The 13,652-nt window shown below is 46.5% G+C and overlaps 1 protein-coding gene across 5 annotated transcripts in view; it reads left to right on the top strand.

Moving 5' to 3' along the window:
• The window catches only part of ACSL1 (acyl-CoA synthetase long chain family member 1), a 71,484-nt gene that overhangs the window by 22,927 nt on the left and 34,905 nt on the right, over positions 1 to 13,652 (top strand). For all 5 annotated transcript variants that reach the window (XM_027077112.2, XM_027077108.2, XM_027077110.2 and 2 more), the window contains exon 3: positions 12,659 to 12,773. In XM_027077112.2, the coding sequence (XP_026932913.1) occupies positions 12,659 to 12,773 (115 nt within the window). The remainder of the gene's footprint in view (positions 1 to 12,658; positions 12,774 to 13,652) is intronic.

Below are 13,652 nucleotides of genomic sequence, written 5' to 3'. Positions count from 1 at the left end.
AAAGAATGTCTCTTCTTCCCCTTCCTGCCCTGGTCCCCAGGCTGATGGCCATGAGGAGGAGAGGGTACCGTTCCACACGAAGCCTTGGCCTGCCTGATAAGGACCATTTTATTACTTACAGGGTTTTAGTTCTTTTATAGACAATTTTCTTGGATTCATTAACTTGAAATTTTTATAATCTGTAGAAGATACATCAGTCTAATTCAGACCAAAATGTAAAGATAAAATGGCCGAATTATTGCCAAGAAAAGGTGTTTTCATACCTTGTTTAGAAGGTAAACGTGACTTAATATTTCACTTCAGCTAGTGGCGCCTGGATGGCTCAGTCGGTTAGGCGTCTGACTTCAGCTCAGGTCATGATCTCGTGGTCCGTGGGTTCGAGCCCCGCGTCGGGCTCTGTGCTGACAGCTCGGAGCCTGGAGTCTGCCTTGGATTCTATCTCCCTCTCTCTCTCTGCCCCTCCCCTGCTCACCCTCTGTCTCTCTCAGAAATAAATAAACATTAAAAATTAAAAAAACAAAATTTCACTTCAGCTAATAACAAGCCAAGAAGGAGTAGAATTTAATTTTTCTAATACATGAGTGTGGGGTTTTTGACATTCCTTCTCTTCTGGCGGAGGACCTGGTGCCTCAGGGTAGCATCGCCATCGCTATGAAAAGAGTACTTGGCAAGTGCAGATTTAAGATATTTATAATTTAGCAGTAACTGTAAATGCCTAATTCTAATTGTATGAGAAATTGTGGAGGCACTTACAGTGTGCTTTTTAAGTTCCAGCTTAGCATAAAGTCATTCTGAGACTTATTAAAATAAGCATTCATGTCCTCTGTAGAACGGTGGAAAACTACTGATAAACAGAAAGAAAATTAAAATCTATAATTCCACTACCTGGTAGAGTCTCCCTGATTTTTCTCTTCGCTTACAGAACTGGATTCAGCTCTGATTTTCAGAATTTGTCAGTCTTGGGAGTAGATACAAAATTTGTTTCGCATTTCTTTTTTTTTAAGATTTTATTTATTGTTTTGAGAGATAGAGAGCAAGTGAGTGGGGCTGGGGCAGAGAGAGAGAGAGAGAGAGGGGGGGACACAGAATCCAAAGCAGGCTCCAGGCTCCTAGCCGTCAGCACACAGCCCGACGCGGGGCTCGAACCCACAAACCACGAGATCATGACCCGAGCCAAAGTCGGACGTGTAACCGACTGAGCCACCCAGGCTCCCCTGCTTTTCATTTCTAAAAACAAAACTTAAAATAGTGAAATAAAGACAAGCTTTGAGTTCTGATGCTCCATAACGACAGGTGCTTTCCTGTAGGTAGCGTGGTCATAAGGAGTTCTGTGGCAGAAAGAAGCACATAATTCATTTCATTAAGTATTCATCAGGAGGCTGTGTATCCGGCACTGATGTAGGAACTGATCGTCAGAATAAAATACTGTTGTTTTGTTCCTTTGTTCCTTTGAAAACAAGTGCCATTTGCCAGTCCACACCCTGGTCTCCCGCCCTTCCCCCATTTCGCCTCCAGATTTCCACCCGCCTCTTCCCATAAACCTTCCATGGGTGTTAAAATGAGGAGTCTGCACTTTTTGGTTCTGCTGCATCTGATACCACCCACACTGGCTGATTCCAAACTACACCTTCTTAAAGCTGTGGCCCGGAGGTTCTTGAGAAGTTACAGCTTCTAACATTTCCTTCTAGAAGTCAGGGTGGCACTGGAGAAACAGATTCTGATTTTGTGGACATGTAGAGGGTGTCCACTGTGAAGGAAAATAGTCATTTATTGTCTTGGGGAACTGCATAAAAGTGGGAATAATTAAATTGTCAGCCTTTTGACAAGAAAAACAAATGAATAAAAATGAAAGTAACATCCCATTTATAGTTCTCTAAGCTACTTTGTGAAGAAAAAAATATTTTGCTATGGTAGTATTTACCTTCCTGTTAAAGAAATTGGATGAACTAAAATAAATAGAAGTAAGTAAGTAAGTAAATAAATAAATAAATAAATAAAAAGGGTGATAAAGAGGACGTTAGCACCATGCTGTGCCCCATGTAAGAAAAGCAGTGAGGACATAAGCTGTAGAACGGGACAGAGAAGCTGAAGTTTGGAACTGAGTCCAACAAGTGTCTCTTCAGTTTCACACACGGTGTGATCCAGACCCTATGTTGAGGGCTGAGCCCGTGCGTTTGTGGTGGCAGCTGACACCGTGTGTCAGCAGTGTGACCCGAAGGCCTGCCTTTCCCTGCGTGTCAGGGAGGAGTTCCATCTTCCACGGAATTCTTTTGCTTCTGCTCGGTAACTCCAAGCTGTGGGGGGAAGCGAGTGTCTCTGTGTCCGTGTAGCCTTTACTCACTTTCACAAGTGATTCACACGTGTCCAGGTTTCAGCTGGTCTCTGTCTGTTGGCCGAGATTGAGATGCCCGTGTCCCCCGGGTGAAGATGACCTTAACCGCAGTGACTGGAAACCCTTCGGGGCTGGTCAGGGGCCCAGACCGTGGTGGTCGCAGCTTAGGGACATAGGAGAGCGTGATGCAGCTAGAAGGGACCAGAGAAGCGAGCGGATTTGGCAGAGGCTGGACCTCGCTCCTCTGCTTAGACCAGGAAGACAGCTTTGGACAAGTTCCCCTGACTTTTCTGACCTTCACATTCCTTATCTGGAGAACAGAAGTGATAGATCCTTCCCTCCCTCACGGTTAAGAGGACTGCCTAGATACTTGCAGAGGGTCCACTTGGCCCATACCGAGTGTCCAGTAAGTGTTAGTTTTCTTCTTCTATGAAGGCCTCCTCTTTTAACCCTCAAGTTTTATACACAGGAAAACAGCTGAGTCCCAAGAGGCGAAATTATATTACATAGTTAGTGAACTATCCAGAGCTTTGTTATACTGCCTTCATTACAGTGGTTGAAAGTCAGGTATTGTAATAGGGCTTTACAGGGGGTGGGGGAGGATAATAAAGTTGGGGTCTGTGTAGATTAATTTGAAGAGTCAGTGGTTAGACCTTTGAACCCAGGAGCAGGCTCTTCCGAAAATGGGTGTTGGAGGCAAAACCGTCTGAAGGTAATGCAGATGGAAGGAAGAAGCGGGGCTGGTGACGTAAGAATGGGGGCTGAGGTTCCACACACGAGTTGGGTGTGGGAGCAGAAAGCGGGGTGGTGTGGGTGTGAGGCTGGGGCCGGGAGCATAGTATTGTCACAGCCGGGGCGGCAGTGGCAAAACCAGATTTCTGGTGAGCTTCTGCCTCCCCGCATCCTCTGCCCGTGCCCCAGGTCAGATGTAGATGGGGTCAGGGCAAAACTCGGTGCCGGTCGGTCGTAGGTCCACCTACCGGAGTTTAACGGATTGAGGCAACAAACCATTCCAAAGCGTCAATGATAATCCAGGTAATTGCTGAAGGAGGAAGTGGAAAGAGTATGGGAATTCCTAGATTTGGTGAGAGATGTCAGAAGCATTGAAATGGCTCACTTGCCAGATTAAGACAGAAGGATCTATAATGTACTTAAGTGAAAACCCAAGCTATTTGCCTTGTCATTGAATATTAGAGAAGGGAGTAGACTGCAGAACGTAAAAAACTTTTCTATATCTCTAAGTCCATAGCTTTCTTAAGACTTCATTTTCAGAATATCAGAGCTTAGTTTCAGACTTACCTCGGGTAACCAAACAAGTCAGTCCATAACGGATTCACTGTTTAAACTTGTTGGTTACTGGACCTTGGTTCTAGTGTGGGTTCATATCTTTCAATATGCAGGATCGGCTCTTTGGGGATCACTCATCTTGGCTCCCAAGTTGGATGACTTCCACACCAAATGATCTCATGACATTCAGGCACATGCTGGCTGGCGGGCCTTTTGGCGTAAAAGCTTGAGATTGATACATCCACATGTTGGGATATTTATGATTAGCAACTTGCCTTAAGATTTTATTCTTTTTTTTTTTTTTTAAGTTTATTTATTTTGAGAGCTCACGTGTGTGCGCACGAACAGGGGTGGGGCAGAGAGCGGGAGAGAGAGAATTCCAAGCAAGCTCCACACTGAGCATGGAGCCCAATGCAGGGCTTGATCCGACAACTGTGAGATCCTGATCTGAGCTGAAATCAAGAGTCGGACACTTAACCAACTGAACCACCCAGGCACCCCTTGCCTTAGCATTTTAAGCCTGTGCTATAGGAGGTGACACTCTGGATTCAATCCTCCATGCTTCACAGAGTAATTATCTGATGGCCTCCCTTCAGCAACCACTTGGTCATCTGCCATGTGATATGCGCCCAATACCTGGAAGAAGAGGCTGCTGTCCTCATGCAGCTTGTAGGCTGGCCAGCGGTCCTCTTGAGGTCTCCTTCTGTCCCTGGCAGAGGGTGAGGGTTGTCCTTAAACTAACAGGACAACTTGTTCTTATGCCATAAAGCCAAAACTCTGATTCATTCTCTGATCAGAACCTTGAAAAAAGCAAACTAAATGGAACGTATCTGGCTTGTGGAAGCATTGCTCAATAAATGTCATGGTTTCCTCACATAGGACTTGCAGAGACAAAGTGTCTACCTCTGGGCTAATGACATTGGCAGAGCCAAAAGTGGCAATGCCAAAAAGAAGTTGACTCATGGAAGCATACATCAAATCACATCGTGCACTTTAGGTATCTCACACTTTTGTCAGTTACACCTCAGTAAGGCTGGGGAAAAAACCAAAAAACCAAAAAACAAACAAACAAACAAAAAACAAAGGGCAAAGCATGGCGATACCCTGGACTTGAATGGCTGGGGCTGGTTCCGGGTGGGGGTGCTGTTGTCCAGTGGGGTAGGACCAAACTCCACAGTGAGGCAGCGATGTAGGGAGAGTCTGAGTGGGAGCTGGGAGGGCAGAGCAGGAAGGGAAGTTGTCTGGCAAGGGCAGGTGCAGTCAGATGGTGGAACTAACACCGGCCCCACGGTCTGTGGAACAAGTGGCAAAGCATCTGTAAGAGGGGGCGTTAGACTCCCGAATTTGAACCCAGTGGGAGGTAGCAGGTGAGCATGACGAGGAAAGGAGAAATATTAGGAGCGGTCTAGTCGTTTCTGCAGTCACTTGTAAATACAAACATTCATAAAAACAATTCCCATCTCCGGCAAGACTCGGAGTGGTGGAGCAGAAGCATGTGCAGGACTTTGGAAGAGTCTCCTGGTTTGATGCTCTGGCTTCCTCCCTGCCGGTAATGCTTGTGCAAATCCTGTTTTTAGGCATTAGCTTTCGTTTACTTGCTATTTGTAATTGCAGGTTTCCAGTCCTTGTTCCCCACTGCCTGTTCTTCCCTGGTCTGATTGGAAAATAATTGTGCATGTGGTCAAAGATGTCTGCAAAGATTTGCCTTTCTAATCTTTTTTAAGATTTTTAAATGTTTTTGAATTTGTTTTTGAGGGAGAGAGAGACAGAGACGGAGCATGAGTGGGGAGGGACAGAGAGAGGAAACACAGAATCTGAACCAGGCTCCAGGCTGTGAGCCTTCAGCACAGAGCCTGATGCAGGGCTCGAACGCACGAACCACAAGATCATGACCTGAGCCGAAGCTGGACGCCCAACTGACTGAGCCACCCGGGCACCCCGCCTTTCTCATCTTACCCCTAGTAGCTTGCCTGCTGTGGTGCTCAGAGAGTTTTCAAATGCATTTTTCTAAAGGGCTATGGCATCCGAGGGCATTTTCAGCCAGCGGCCCTAGCAGTTGGGGCCGTGGGGGTGGATGCAGAGAATGTATTTGGAGGGGCGTCTTTGTTTAGACCTAATATTCTGGGAGTGTACGAACGTCAGCATTTTCATGCCTTTAGGTAACTTTAGCACCTCTTCCAAAACGAAACAGGCTTCTTCATGACTAAGTATAACAAACCTCGTTGGTTACTTTGTCTTCACTCACGTTGCAGAAAACTTAACTGAGGTTCTCTGTGTTTTGAGGCTTGTCTGCTAATTAGAAGTGACCAGTGATTGGAATGAGGCGGTAGAAGTGTCACTGCTGGTCATGGTCATGGGGCAGCGGTGGGTGGCGCGAGTGGGCTGCAGAGTGAAAGACGGGCATTGCAGAGAACTGAAGGCAGGTTTGTGATCTTCGTGCCAAGACTAGGCCGCAGAAGTATTAAGTAGCTGCCTTGAGGAATTCAAAGAAAGAAAGGTTTTAGGGGGAAAATTTTTTTCTTTCTGGATTCCATGTAAACCTGGCGGTAAAAGCTTCAGTTCACCGAACAGGAATATGGTAAAGCAGGTCTGAGAACACAATTTGATTTTGTGCAAATGACGCTGCCTCTCACAGGCTTCATTAAGCAGGGAACATACACATGTTCATAAACGACAGACGCGTGTGCTGGAATATTTGTTTAAGTTTAAAAATAGCCTCCCCTGGGGCGCCTGGGTGGCTCAGTCGGTTAAGCGTCCGACTTCGGCTCAGGTCACGATCTCGCGGTCCGTGAGTTCGAGCCCCGCGTCAGGCTCTGGGCTGATGGCTCGGAGCCTGGAGCCTGCTTCCGATTCTGTGTCTCCCTCTCTCTCTGCCCCTCCCCCGTTCATGCTCTGTCTCTCTCTGTCTCAAAAATAAATAAAACGTTAAAAAAAAATTTTTTTTAAATAGGCTCCCCCAAGCAGGGTCAACGGGTGCCAGGTGAAAAATGGCAGATGTAAGCCTTCTGAGCCTCTCGACAAAAAATCCCTGCTTCGCATTCATGTCTTAGAAGGCCAACCGTGGATGGGAAACAGACACCGGTTCCCTTGAGAAGTCAGAAGTGGGGCAGAATGTTTCGCATATTCCAAATGGCGGGCATGTAGAGATGTTGTAGGCAGTTTTGTTTTGCTGGAACAACGTGTGTTCGTGGGGGTTTGGATTTCGTGACTCCAGACTTTCTTCCCTCTCGCAGAGGTGGGAGGGTGCCATTTTCCCTTCTGTGGTTGGCTGATTTCCCCTGGTGATGAGCTTGAAATGTGCTTGTCAGCCTCCACCCCACCCCCCAACCTAAGCAACTCCTCCCCTTGGGAAGGCAGTGGGGAGGTGCTCAGGAAGTAGGAAACAGGAGAGTGAACGAGGGGTGAGGTGGAAGGTGTTCTAGGGCTTTAGAGGAAAGTGTTGAAGAACCGAAGAAACCCAGGCGGCCATCTATGATCCAGGCCCGGCTCCTCCAAGATGGAGACTAACAGCGTGGGGGCGCGTTTGAACCCTGCTTGTGATCCACAAAGAAACTTCTCACCGTATCGGATGTCCGTGTCTCTGGACAACATTTGAGATGTCACATGAAAGCCTCCCCCGCAGGTTCTTCGCTCACCTGTGGAGTGGCTGGCTGGCTACACTCAGGTGCTCAGGAAATACTTACCCTCCGTCGTTCCTGCACGCAGATGACAGAACCCAGCACTGACGTGATGGTTCCGCCCTTTCTTTACTCCCTGGGTGGAAAGGATCTGGGGAAGTCAGCTAGTTAAAGGGTGAGCATCAACGGTGAGCCTGAGGACTCTTCGCTCCGCGGGGGCGTTTACGGTGTAGCCTATCATGGGGCATCTAGGTGTGTTTTAGATGTTCTCTTATCATTCTGGAAACATGGTTTGGAAGGCCACTTACTGGCTGACCTTTACAGGCCCTGGTTTGATACAGCAGAGAGTCCAAGAGGTTAGTGGATGGAAGAGTAGTTTTGTGCCTGTTTGTAGAAAGAAGCAGACAGTGTGGTCTGTGGAGGGTAAGATGCATGAAAAAACGTGTAAAAATGCCAGTGCTGGGAAGAGTAGTTCACATGGAGGATGTTGGCAACAGCAAATAAAAAGATGAAAAAATAAAAGGTCCCCCCCCACCCCGCCGTGGCCCCCCCACCCAGGGCTGTGATTCCATCTGGAGCCTTTCCCCCAGAGACGGATTTAACATTAAAATCCACATGCGTCTTCAACAGTCTCCTTACAAGTTACACCACTGTTCTGTTCTCCTTCCCTCCCGTGTCTCCCTCTGTCTTCCTGCCCCTTCCCCGTTAGAGGGACTAAACAGTAGTAACAAAGGAGGAACTTGACTGTCAGGGCCCAGATTGAGGTGAGTGACACCACAGTTTCTAAGGCCTGGGTCTTTCCATCCCGCAGAAACCCTCAAGGGTGTCATTTTGTTTTGCATTTAGATATGAGAGTGCACAAAATGACCATCACCATCAAGAGTCCTTTCTGTCAAATACAGGCTTCCCCTGTTATCCGAAAGTAGAGCACCCCCATGAAAGCTTCTGTAGGTCTAAATGGCATCAGTCAAGAGCGTCCGCCATTTTCCAAAAGTTCAAGTTAGCCACTTCCCTTTTATAAAACACCTACATTAGTACAGTAACAGCTCTTTCATAAAAGCAGAACTCCTCTTCAGATTTCTTCTGGTTAGTGAAAACAGACAAGTACTCATTGGGTCTTTCATAAAAGTGCCATAAAATGAACTTTCAGAAAGCAAGGGATCCCTGTATCGGCAAGGGTTCTGGTCTCGGGGACCACTGATAATGCAGATGTCCACTGTGGCCCTGCCCTTATTGACCCTAAGTGGATTGAACTTGAACCTTTATTTCCTAATTCAGCCCACGTGGGGAGACTGACCTCAAGAGGAACCTTAGCTTCTATAGATGTTGCAGAATGTACTCATGAGCAGTGATTTGCCTATCGTGTGTTTGATTGATTCATCATCTTCTATTTTTTTTAGCTGGAAAACCTATAAAACCACATTAAAGAAGCGTATAGCATAATCCTCCTTGACAGTCAATCTTACTGACTGATTTCCTGTACATTTAATTGGGGTTGTCTGTTTAGCTCTCCATTTCTTGAGCACCATTGAAACCACCCCCACACCCCCAAATCTGTAGGTTTATACCAGAAGTCCAGAAGGGCCAAGTTTAAAGTACTTTTTTTTCCATTTAAGTAGATGTTCCTAGAAATAGCCACATGTACTTGCACGACCCAGTAATGAAATGCCCTTCTTTTGAAATGATTCGAATTTGTAGCACATACAGACATCTTGAGCTTGGTGGTTATAGCTGGGCTTCCCAATGCTCAGTGCAATCCCTCCCCTTTGTAGGCATAAGTAAGGTTGCTAACACCCAGTGTTTACAAATAACATTTTTGTTCAAGAAGAATGGTAACACGTATGCACATCAAAAATGATTCTTCAGGGGAACGTGTGCTCATTTCACAGAGCGACACATTTCAAAGCATAGATCTTGTTTAGTGCCCTCCCTGCCCCCCCCCCCCACCCTTTCATTTCAGGCTCCTCTGTTGAAATTACAGACTTACCTTACAAGTCAGTGAGTGTGACCTTTTATCCAGTCTCACCAAATCGGTGTGCCTTTTTGGCATAGAACTCTTTCACTGCTTCCTCTTCAAACTTCTGCTAATTATTCTAATGGCTAATTAGAATAATAATAAATATCTTGTCTTCGGATTACTTTCTTAAGATGATTTGGGATGTTTGGGATATGACTAACTTCTTGAACTTGGATTTGGCTGTTTTACCTCCATGTTTCTCAAAGTTCTGAAGATTATATACCACCAAAAGATTAACCTTAACTCAAGAATTATTTAACCAGAGTGTGTTGTGAAATTATACTCTACAGCAGGGGATTCTCAAAATAGGACTTGGGAAGTTGACCTGTGTTGAGAGGGACATTGTCTCCGTATATCCAAAGCTCAGCTAACTCCCTTCTCAAACCTGGCCCCCATGCCCAGCCTTCTGTTTCTGATAAAAAATGGAACTGCTATCTTTAGACCTCCTTCTCTGCTCCTACACCCAGGTACTTGCCAAATCCCATTCATTAGCCAGTACTGCTTCTGGGGTCGCCCTTCTCCCCATGCCCACTTGCCACTGCCCTCACTCAGGTCCAAATGAGTGGCTTTCCCTCCCTCCCATTCTTCAGGCTGCGCACGTTTCTTGTAGATTTCTTTCTGAAGCATTACTCGGATCTTCACCACATCCCTGCTGGGATCCTAATGCCTCCAGGCTGCTGGTTGTCACTATATCGTGCACCAGAATCCCCTGGAGAGCTTGCTAAAACACGGCCTGCTGGATCACACCCCCAGGGTTTCTGACTCAGTACATCCGGCGCAGGGCTAGCTAGTTTGCTTTCCTTACAAAGGCCTGGTGTTCCCCAGACCATCCTTGGAGGACTTCAGCTTGAGGGTGAGCCCGTGCTCCCAAGACTCCAGGCTACTCCTGTCTATTCTTTCTGACTTCCTCTGCGCTCTTTGCTTAGCTGGTGCTCTTTGGAGCCCCTCGAGTGATGTAAGAATAAGACTTGGGCTCCTTCAGAAAAAGCTCTGAGTCTTATTCGCCTGATTCCCATCTGACCCATTGACAGCTATAAGGGTCCTCAGCAGAACGCATGGGGAGGGCAGTATTGCTTTAGCAGAGACACCACTGAGGGATACCATGAATGAATGAGAGTCATGGTAAGAGGTGTAGGGGACCCTGTCCCAGGCTGAGGTGTTGAGGACCTCCCTGTGGGCTACCACGCTGCCTGTCCATCCTGGCCATGAGTTGATAAGCAGAGCGGGCTGGGCCAGTGGCCAGGGGGCAGTTATTTGTGACAGTCTGCACCTCTGCACCAGGCATGCCTCTTTTCTTAGCTTTCTGTCACTCAGTCCCTTGCGCCTTTTTTCCCTACCTTAGCCGTGAGGCCCTGGGTCTTTTTGGTGGCTTCCTGGATTGAAAAGGCTTCCAGTGCTTAACATAAAGCAACAAAATTGCTTCTGAATTTTAATCTGAGTATTTGTTGGAGAAAAGATACAGTCTAAGAAGGACTGGTATTATAGTTATGGCCTATTATAGGATATCCGAGTAGTATTCTACATATTCATGTTTTATAAGGCCAGTTTTGTTTAGCAGAAAATAACCCTGGATGTGGACACACGGTATCCCCATTTTGCAAAACAAACAGATGCAGAGATTGAGTAATAATCATGAGTCTACAGTGCAGAGATTTTTCCACCATTATGCACACAAAGAATAACTGCTTTATAAAGTAGTGTGTTATAATTAATAATTATGTTTGGAATCATGGCTACAGGTGTTAGAAAGTTTCTGCCAAGATAGAGAAGACTGTGTGACAATTGTAAAATATATCATTGAATGATATTTACTCCAGAAAGCTATTAGTAGCCTTAGAGCAAGTGTCAAACACGTATTTGATATGTAGTAGATAATGAAAGACTTTATATAAATGTAGACCATAGAAGAAGTCTGGAAGGAACTCATCAAACTGGTAATAGGGACAAGTCTTTTTTTTTTTCCTTAATATACTTCTGTACTATTGCTCTTTTTGAAGTACATATATGATAAATTGGTTGGGAGGAGAGCTTGCAGGAGGAGTATGAAGGATACCAATTAAATCCTAAAAACAAACAAACAAAAAAAAATACAAGAAGAAGAAGAAAAAGAATCCACCAAAATCTCTCTGGCCGTCATTACCTATAAAGGTCTCCATGTTGGTTCTTCCGCTGGAATGTGTCCCGTTTTTTCATCTCACACTCTAGTCTCTGAGACCTAGTCCTTTGCCCCCTTCTTCATGAAGGCTTTCCTATCTACTTTCTTCAAATCTCGTGCTAGAAATGATCTCTCCTACTATGAACAGTCCTTTCTCTTAGTACCAAGAAGTTCTTATATCGTAGCGTGATTTCCCCAAGAGAGTGTTTCCTGACCATTGCACATGTGAAGACCCCCCTCTCTGAAATTCAAAAGAAAAAAATTGTAGGCTCTGACATCATAGTAGTTGAGCTTTGATTTATCAGTTCCTAGAGAATGCTTGGTGTTTCTGTGGCTATCTGGACCCACAGTATCTCTGTGGCCCTGGAGGGCTGCGCAGCTCAGAGGTTGAAAGCTACTACCTCTTACCCCCCTACCCCCTTGGGAGAGAGAGAGAGAATCCCAAGCAGGCTGTGCACTGTCAGCATAGATCACAGGGCTCGAACTCCCAAACTGTGAGATCATGACCTGAGCCAAAATCAAGAGTCAGACGCTCAACCGACTGAGCCACCCAGGCACCCCTAGAGAGCTACTTCCTCTTATGATAACTTCTGCAACTAGTTAGGAGTTATTGTGGATAGGAGGTAAACTTTCTGCACCAACCAAGGAAGACCACAAAGAGACGGGTACGCAGAGATACAAAATCTGTGCACCTACAAATGCAGCGAGTCAAAGCAGTCAAGACATGTCCCTGCACCTCCCTAAGTTTTGTAGCTGGTGATTGTCAACTGTGAGATGCTATGTGAGCGTCTAAAGTTCCTACCAGGTTACACTGCTGTTGACACAGAGATGTAACAGTGGCAATAATCTCGGAAGGAATATACATGGCATTTTGGAAGCACAACTGAATGGTGTGTCATTTCCACGAGAGCTGACCCAAACGCAGTCTCCTGTGCTGTCGATGGCAGAGGTTTGAGACTTGTCACAGTGTGTGGTGGTGGCAGGCTTCCAGTCCTCCTGCCAGACCCCTGCTCAGACATCTGCTCCCCTGTTTTCTTTTCCCAGGGCCCCTCTTAGCCTTGCTTCTCTGAAGCCAGGAGTTGACCCCAGCTGAATGCTCCATCTTGGCAAATCCTGCACTTCCGTTCATTCAGCAAATACCGAGCAGCTGCTCCACAGGGGCCCCCTGCAGGGCACTGCGGGCGTGCACGCGAGGCCTTTTGTTTTCAACATTTTCTTCTAACCGCTCGCGTGTCTGTGTCTTTTCACAGGGTAGTGATGGTGCCCGGAGATCCGTGCTACTGGATGGCGACGAGCCCTTGGTGTATTTCTATGATGATGTCACAACCATGTACGAGGGTTTCCAGCGGGGCTTACAGGTGTCAAGTAAGCATTTGCGGGATTTGTGTGATGAATGCTTGACGGTTCTCATTCGGCATGAGTGGTCTTTCTGGAGAAAGTCATCTTTGCTCCCGTCTTCCACCTGTTTCCACCTGTTCGGGTCTCCCTGTCTCCTCCTGTAACTTCTCCAGAGTGACCTCCAAAGCACAGCAGCCCCTCCAGCTTATCCCCTGGCAGAGCGGGTTCCGTGGTGGAATATGTTTTCATCATGTCCCGCATTTTGTGGAGGGTCACACATATGTTAGCTCATTGTGGGCTCTGACATATCCTGAGGTCAAAAGATCTGTTTAATTGGACCCAATCCAACATTTTCAAACTTACTTGAGCATGAGACCCATATTTTGAGAAATAAACACTGACATCCCAAGGAAGCAGTGTTCCATGAGACACTTGGCAAGCGTTGGCCCGTGGGTAGCGCTTCATTAGTAACGGTGGCCTAAGAGACCCCGTGCACCTGCGTGCCTTTCCAGCCTCTCTTTCTTCCAGGCTCCATGTATACCTGCCTCACGTCACACTGAACTTCTCGCAAAACCAGAACCCCTCTCCTTTCTCATCACTCCGTGCCTTTGTGCATTTGTCTTTTTCCTGATCATAAAGCTGCTGCTTTCCTACCTCAGCCCCGGGCGCTTGTTATATGCCTACTAATCCTGTAAACCTCGTATTGCTTTTTTTTTTTTTACCTTTTCTATAAAACCTTCCTATTCCCTTGTTTTCATCTCCTACCTCCAGGTGGAGATGCCCACTTTCCCCAGCATCTTGTACCTATTTCTGTACCAGCCCCTCCAGGGAACAGAGGCCATTTACTGCCCATCTGTCCCACTAGCCAGTGCTCCATGAACCAGGCAGCTGTCTCTTCTCTCGGCA

The sequence above is a fragment of the Acinonyx jubatus genome, chromosome B1 (genome assembly GCF_027475565.1).
Source record: "Acinonyx jubatus isolate Ajub_Pintada_27869175 chromosome B1, VMU_Ajub_asm_v1.0, whole genome shotgun sequence".
Lineage (NCBI taxonomy): Eukaryota > Metazoa > Chordata > Mammalia > Carnivora > Felidae > Acinonyx > Acinonyx jubatus.
The sequence above is the reverse complement of the archived record's forward strand: the minus strand, read 5'-3'. Positions and strand labels throughout refer to the sequence as shown.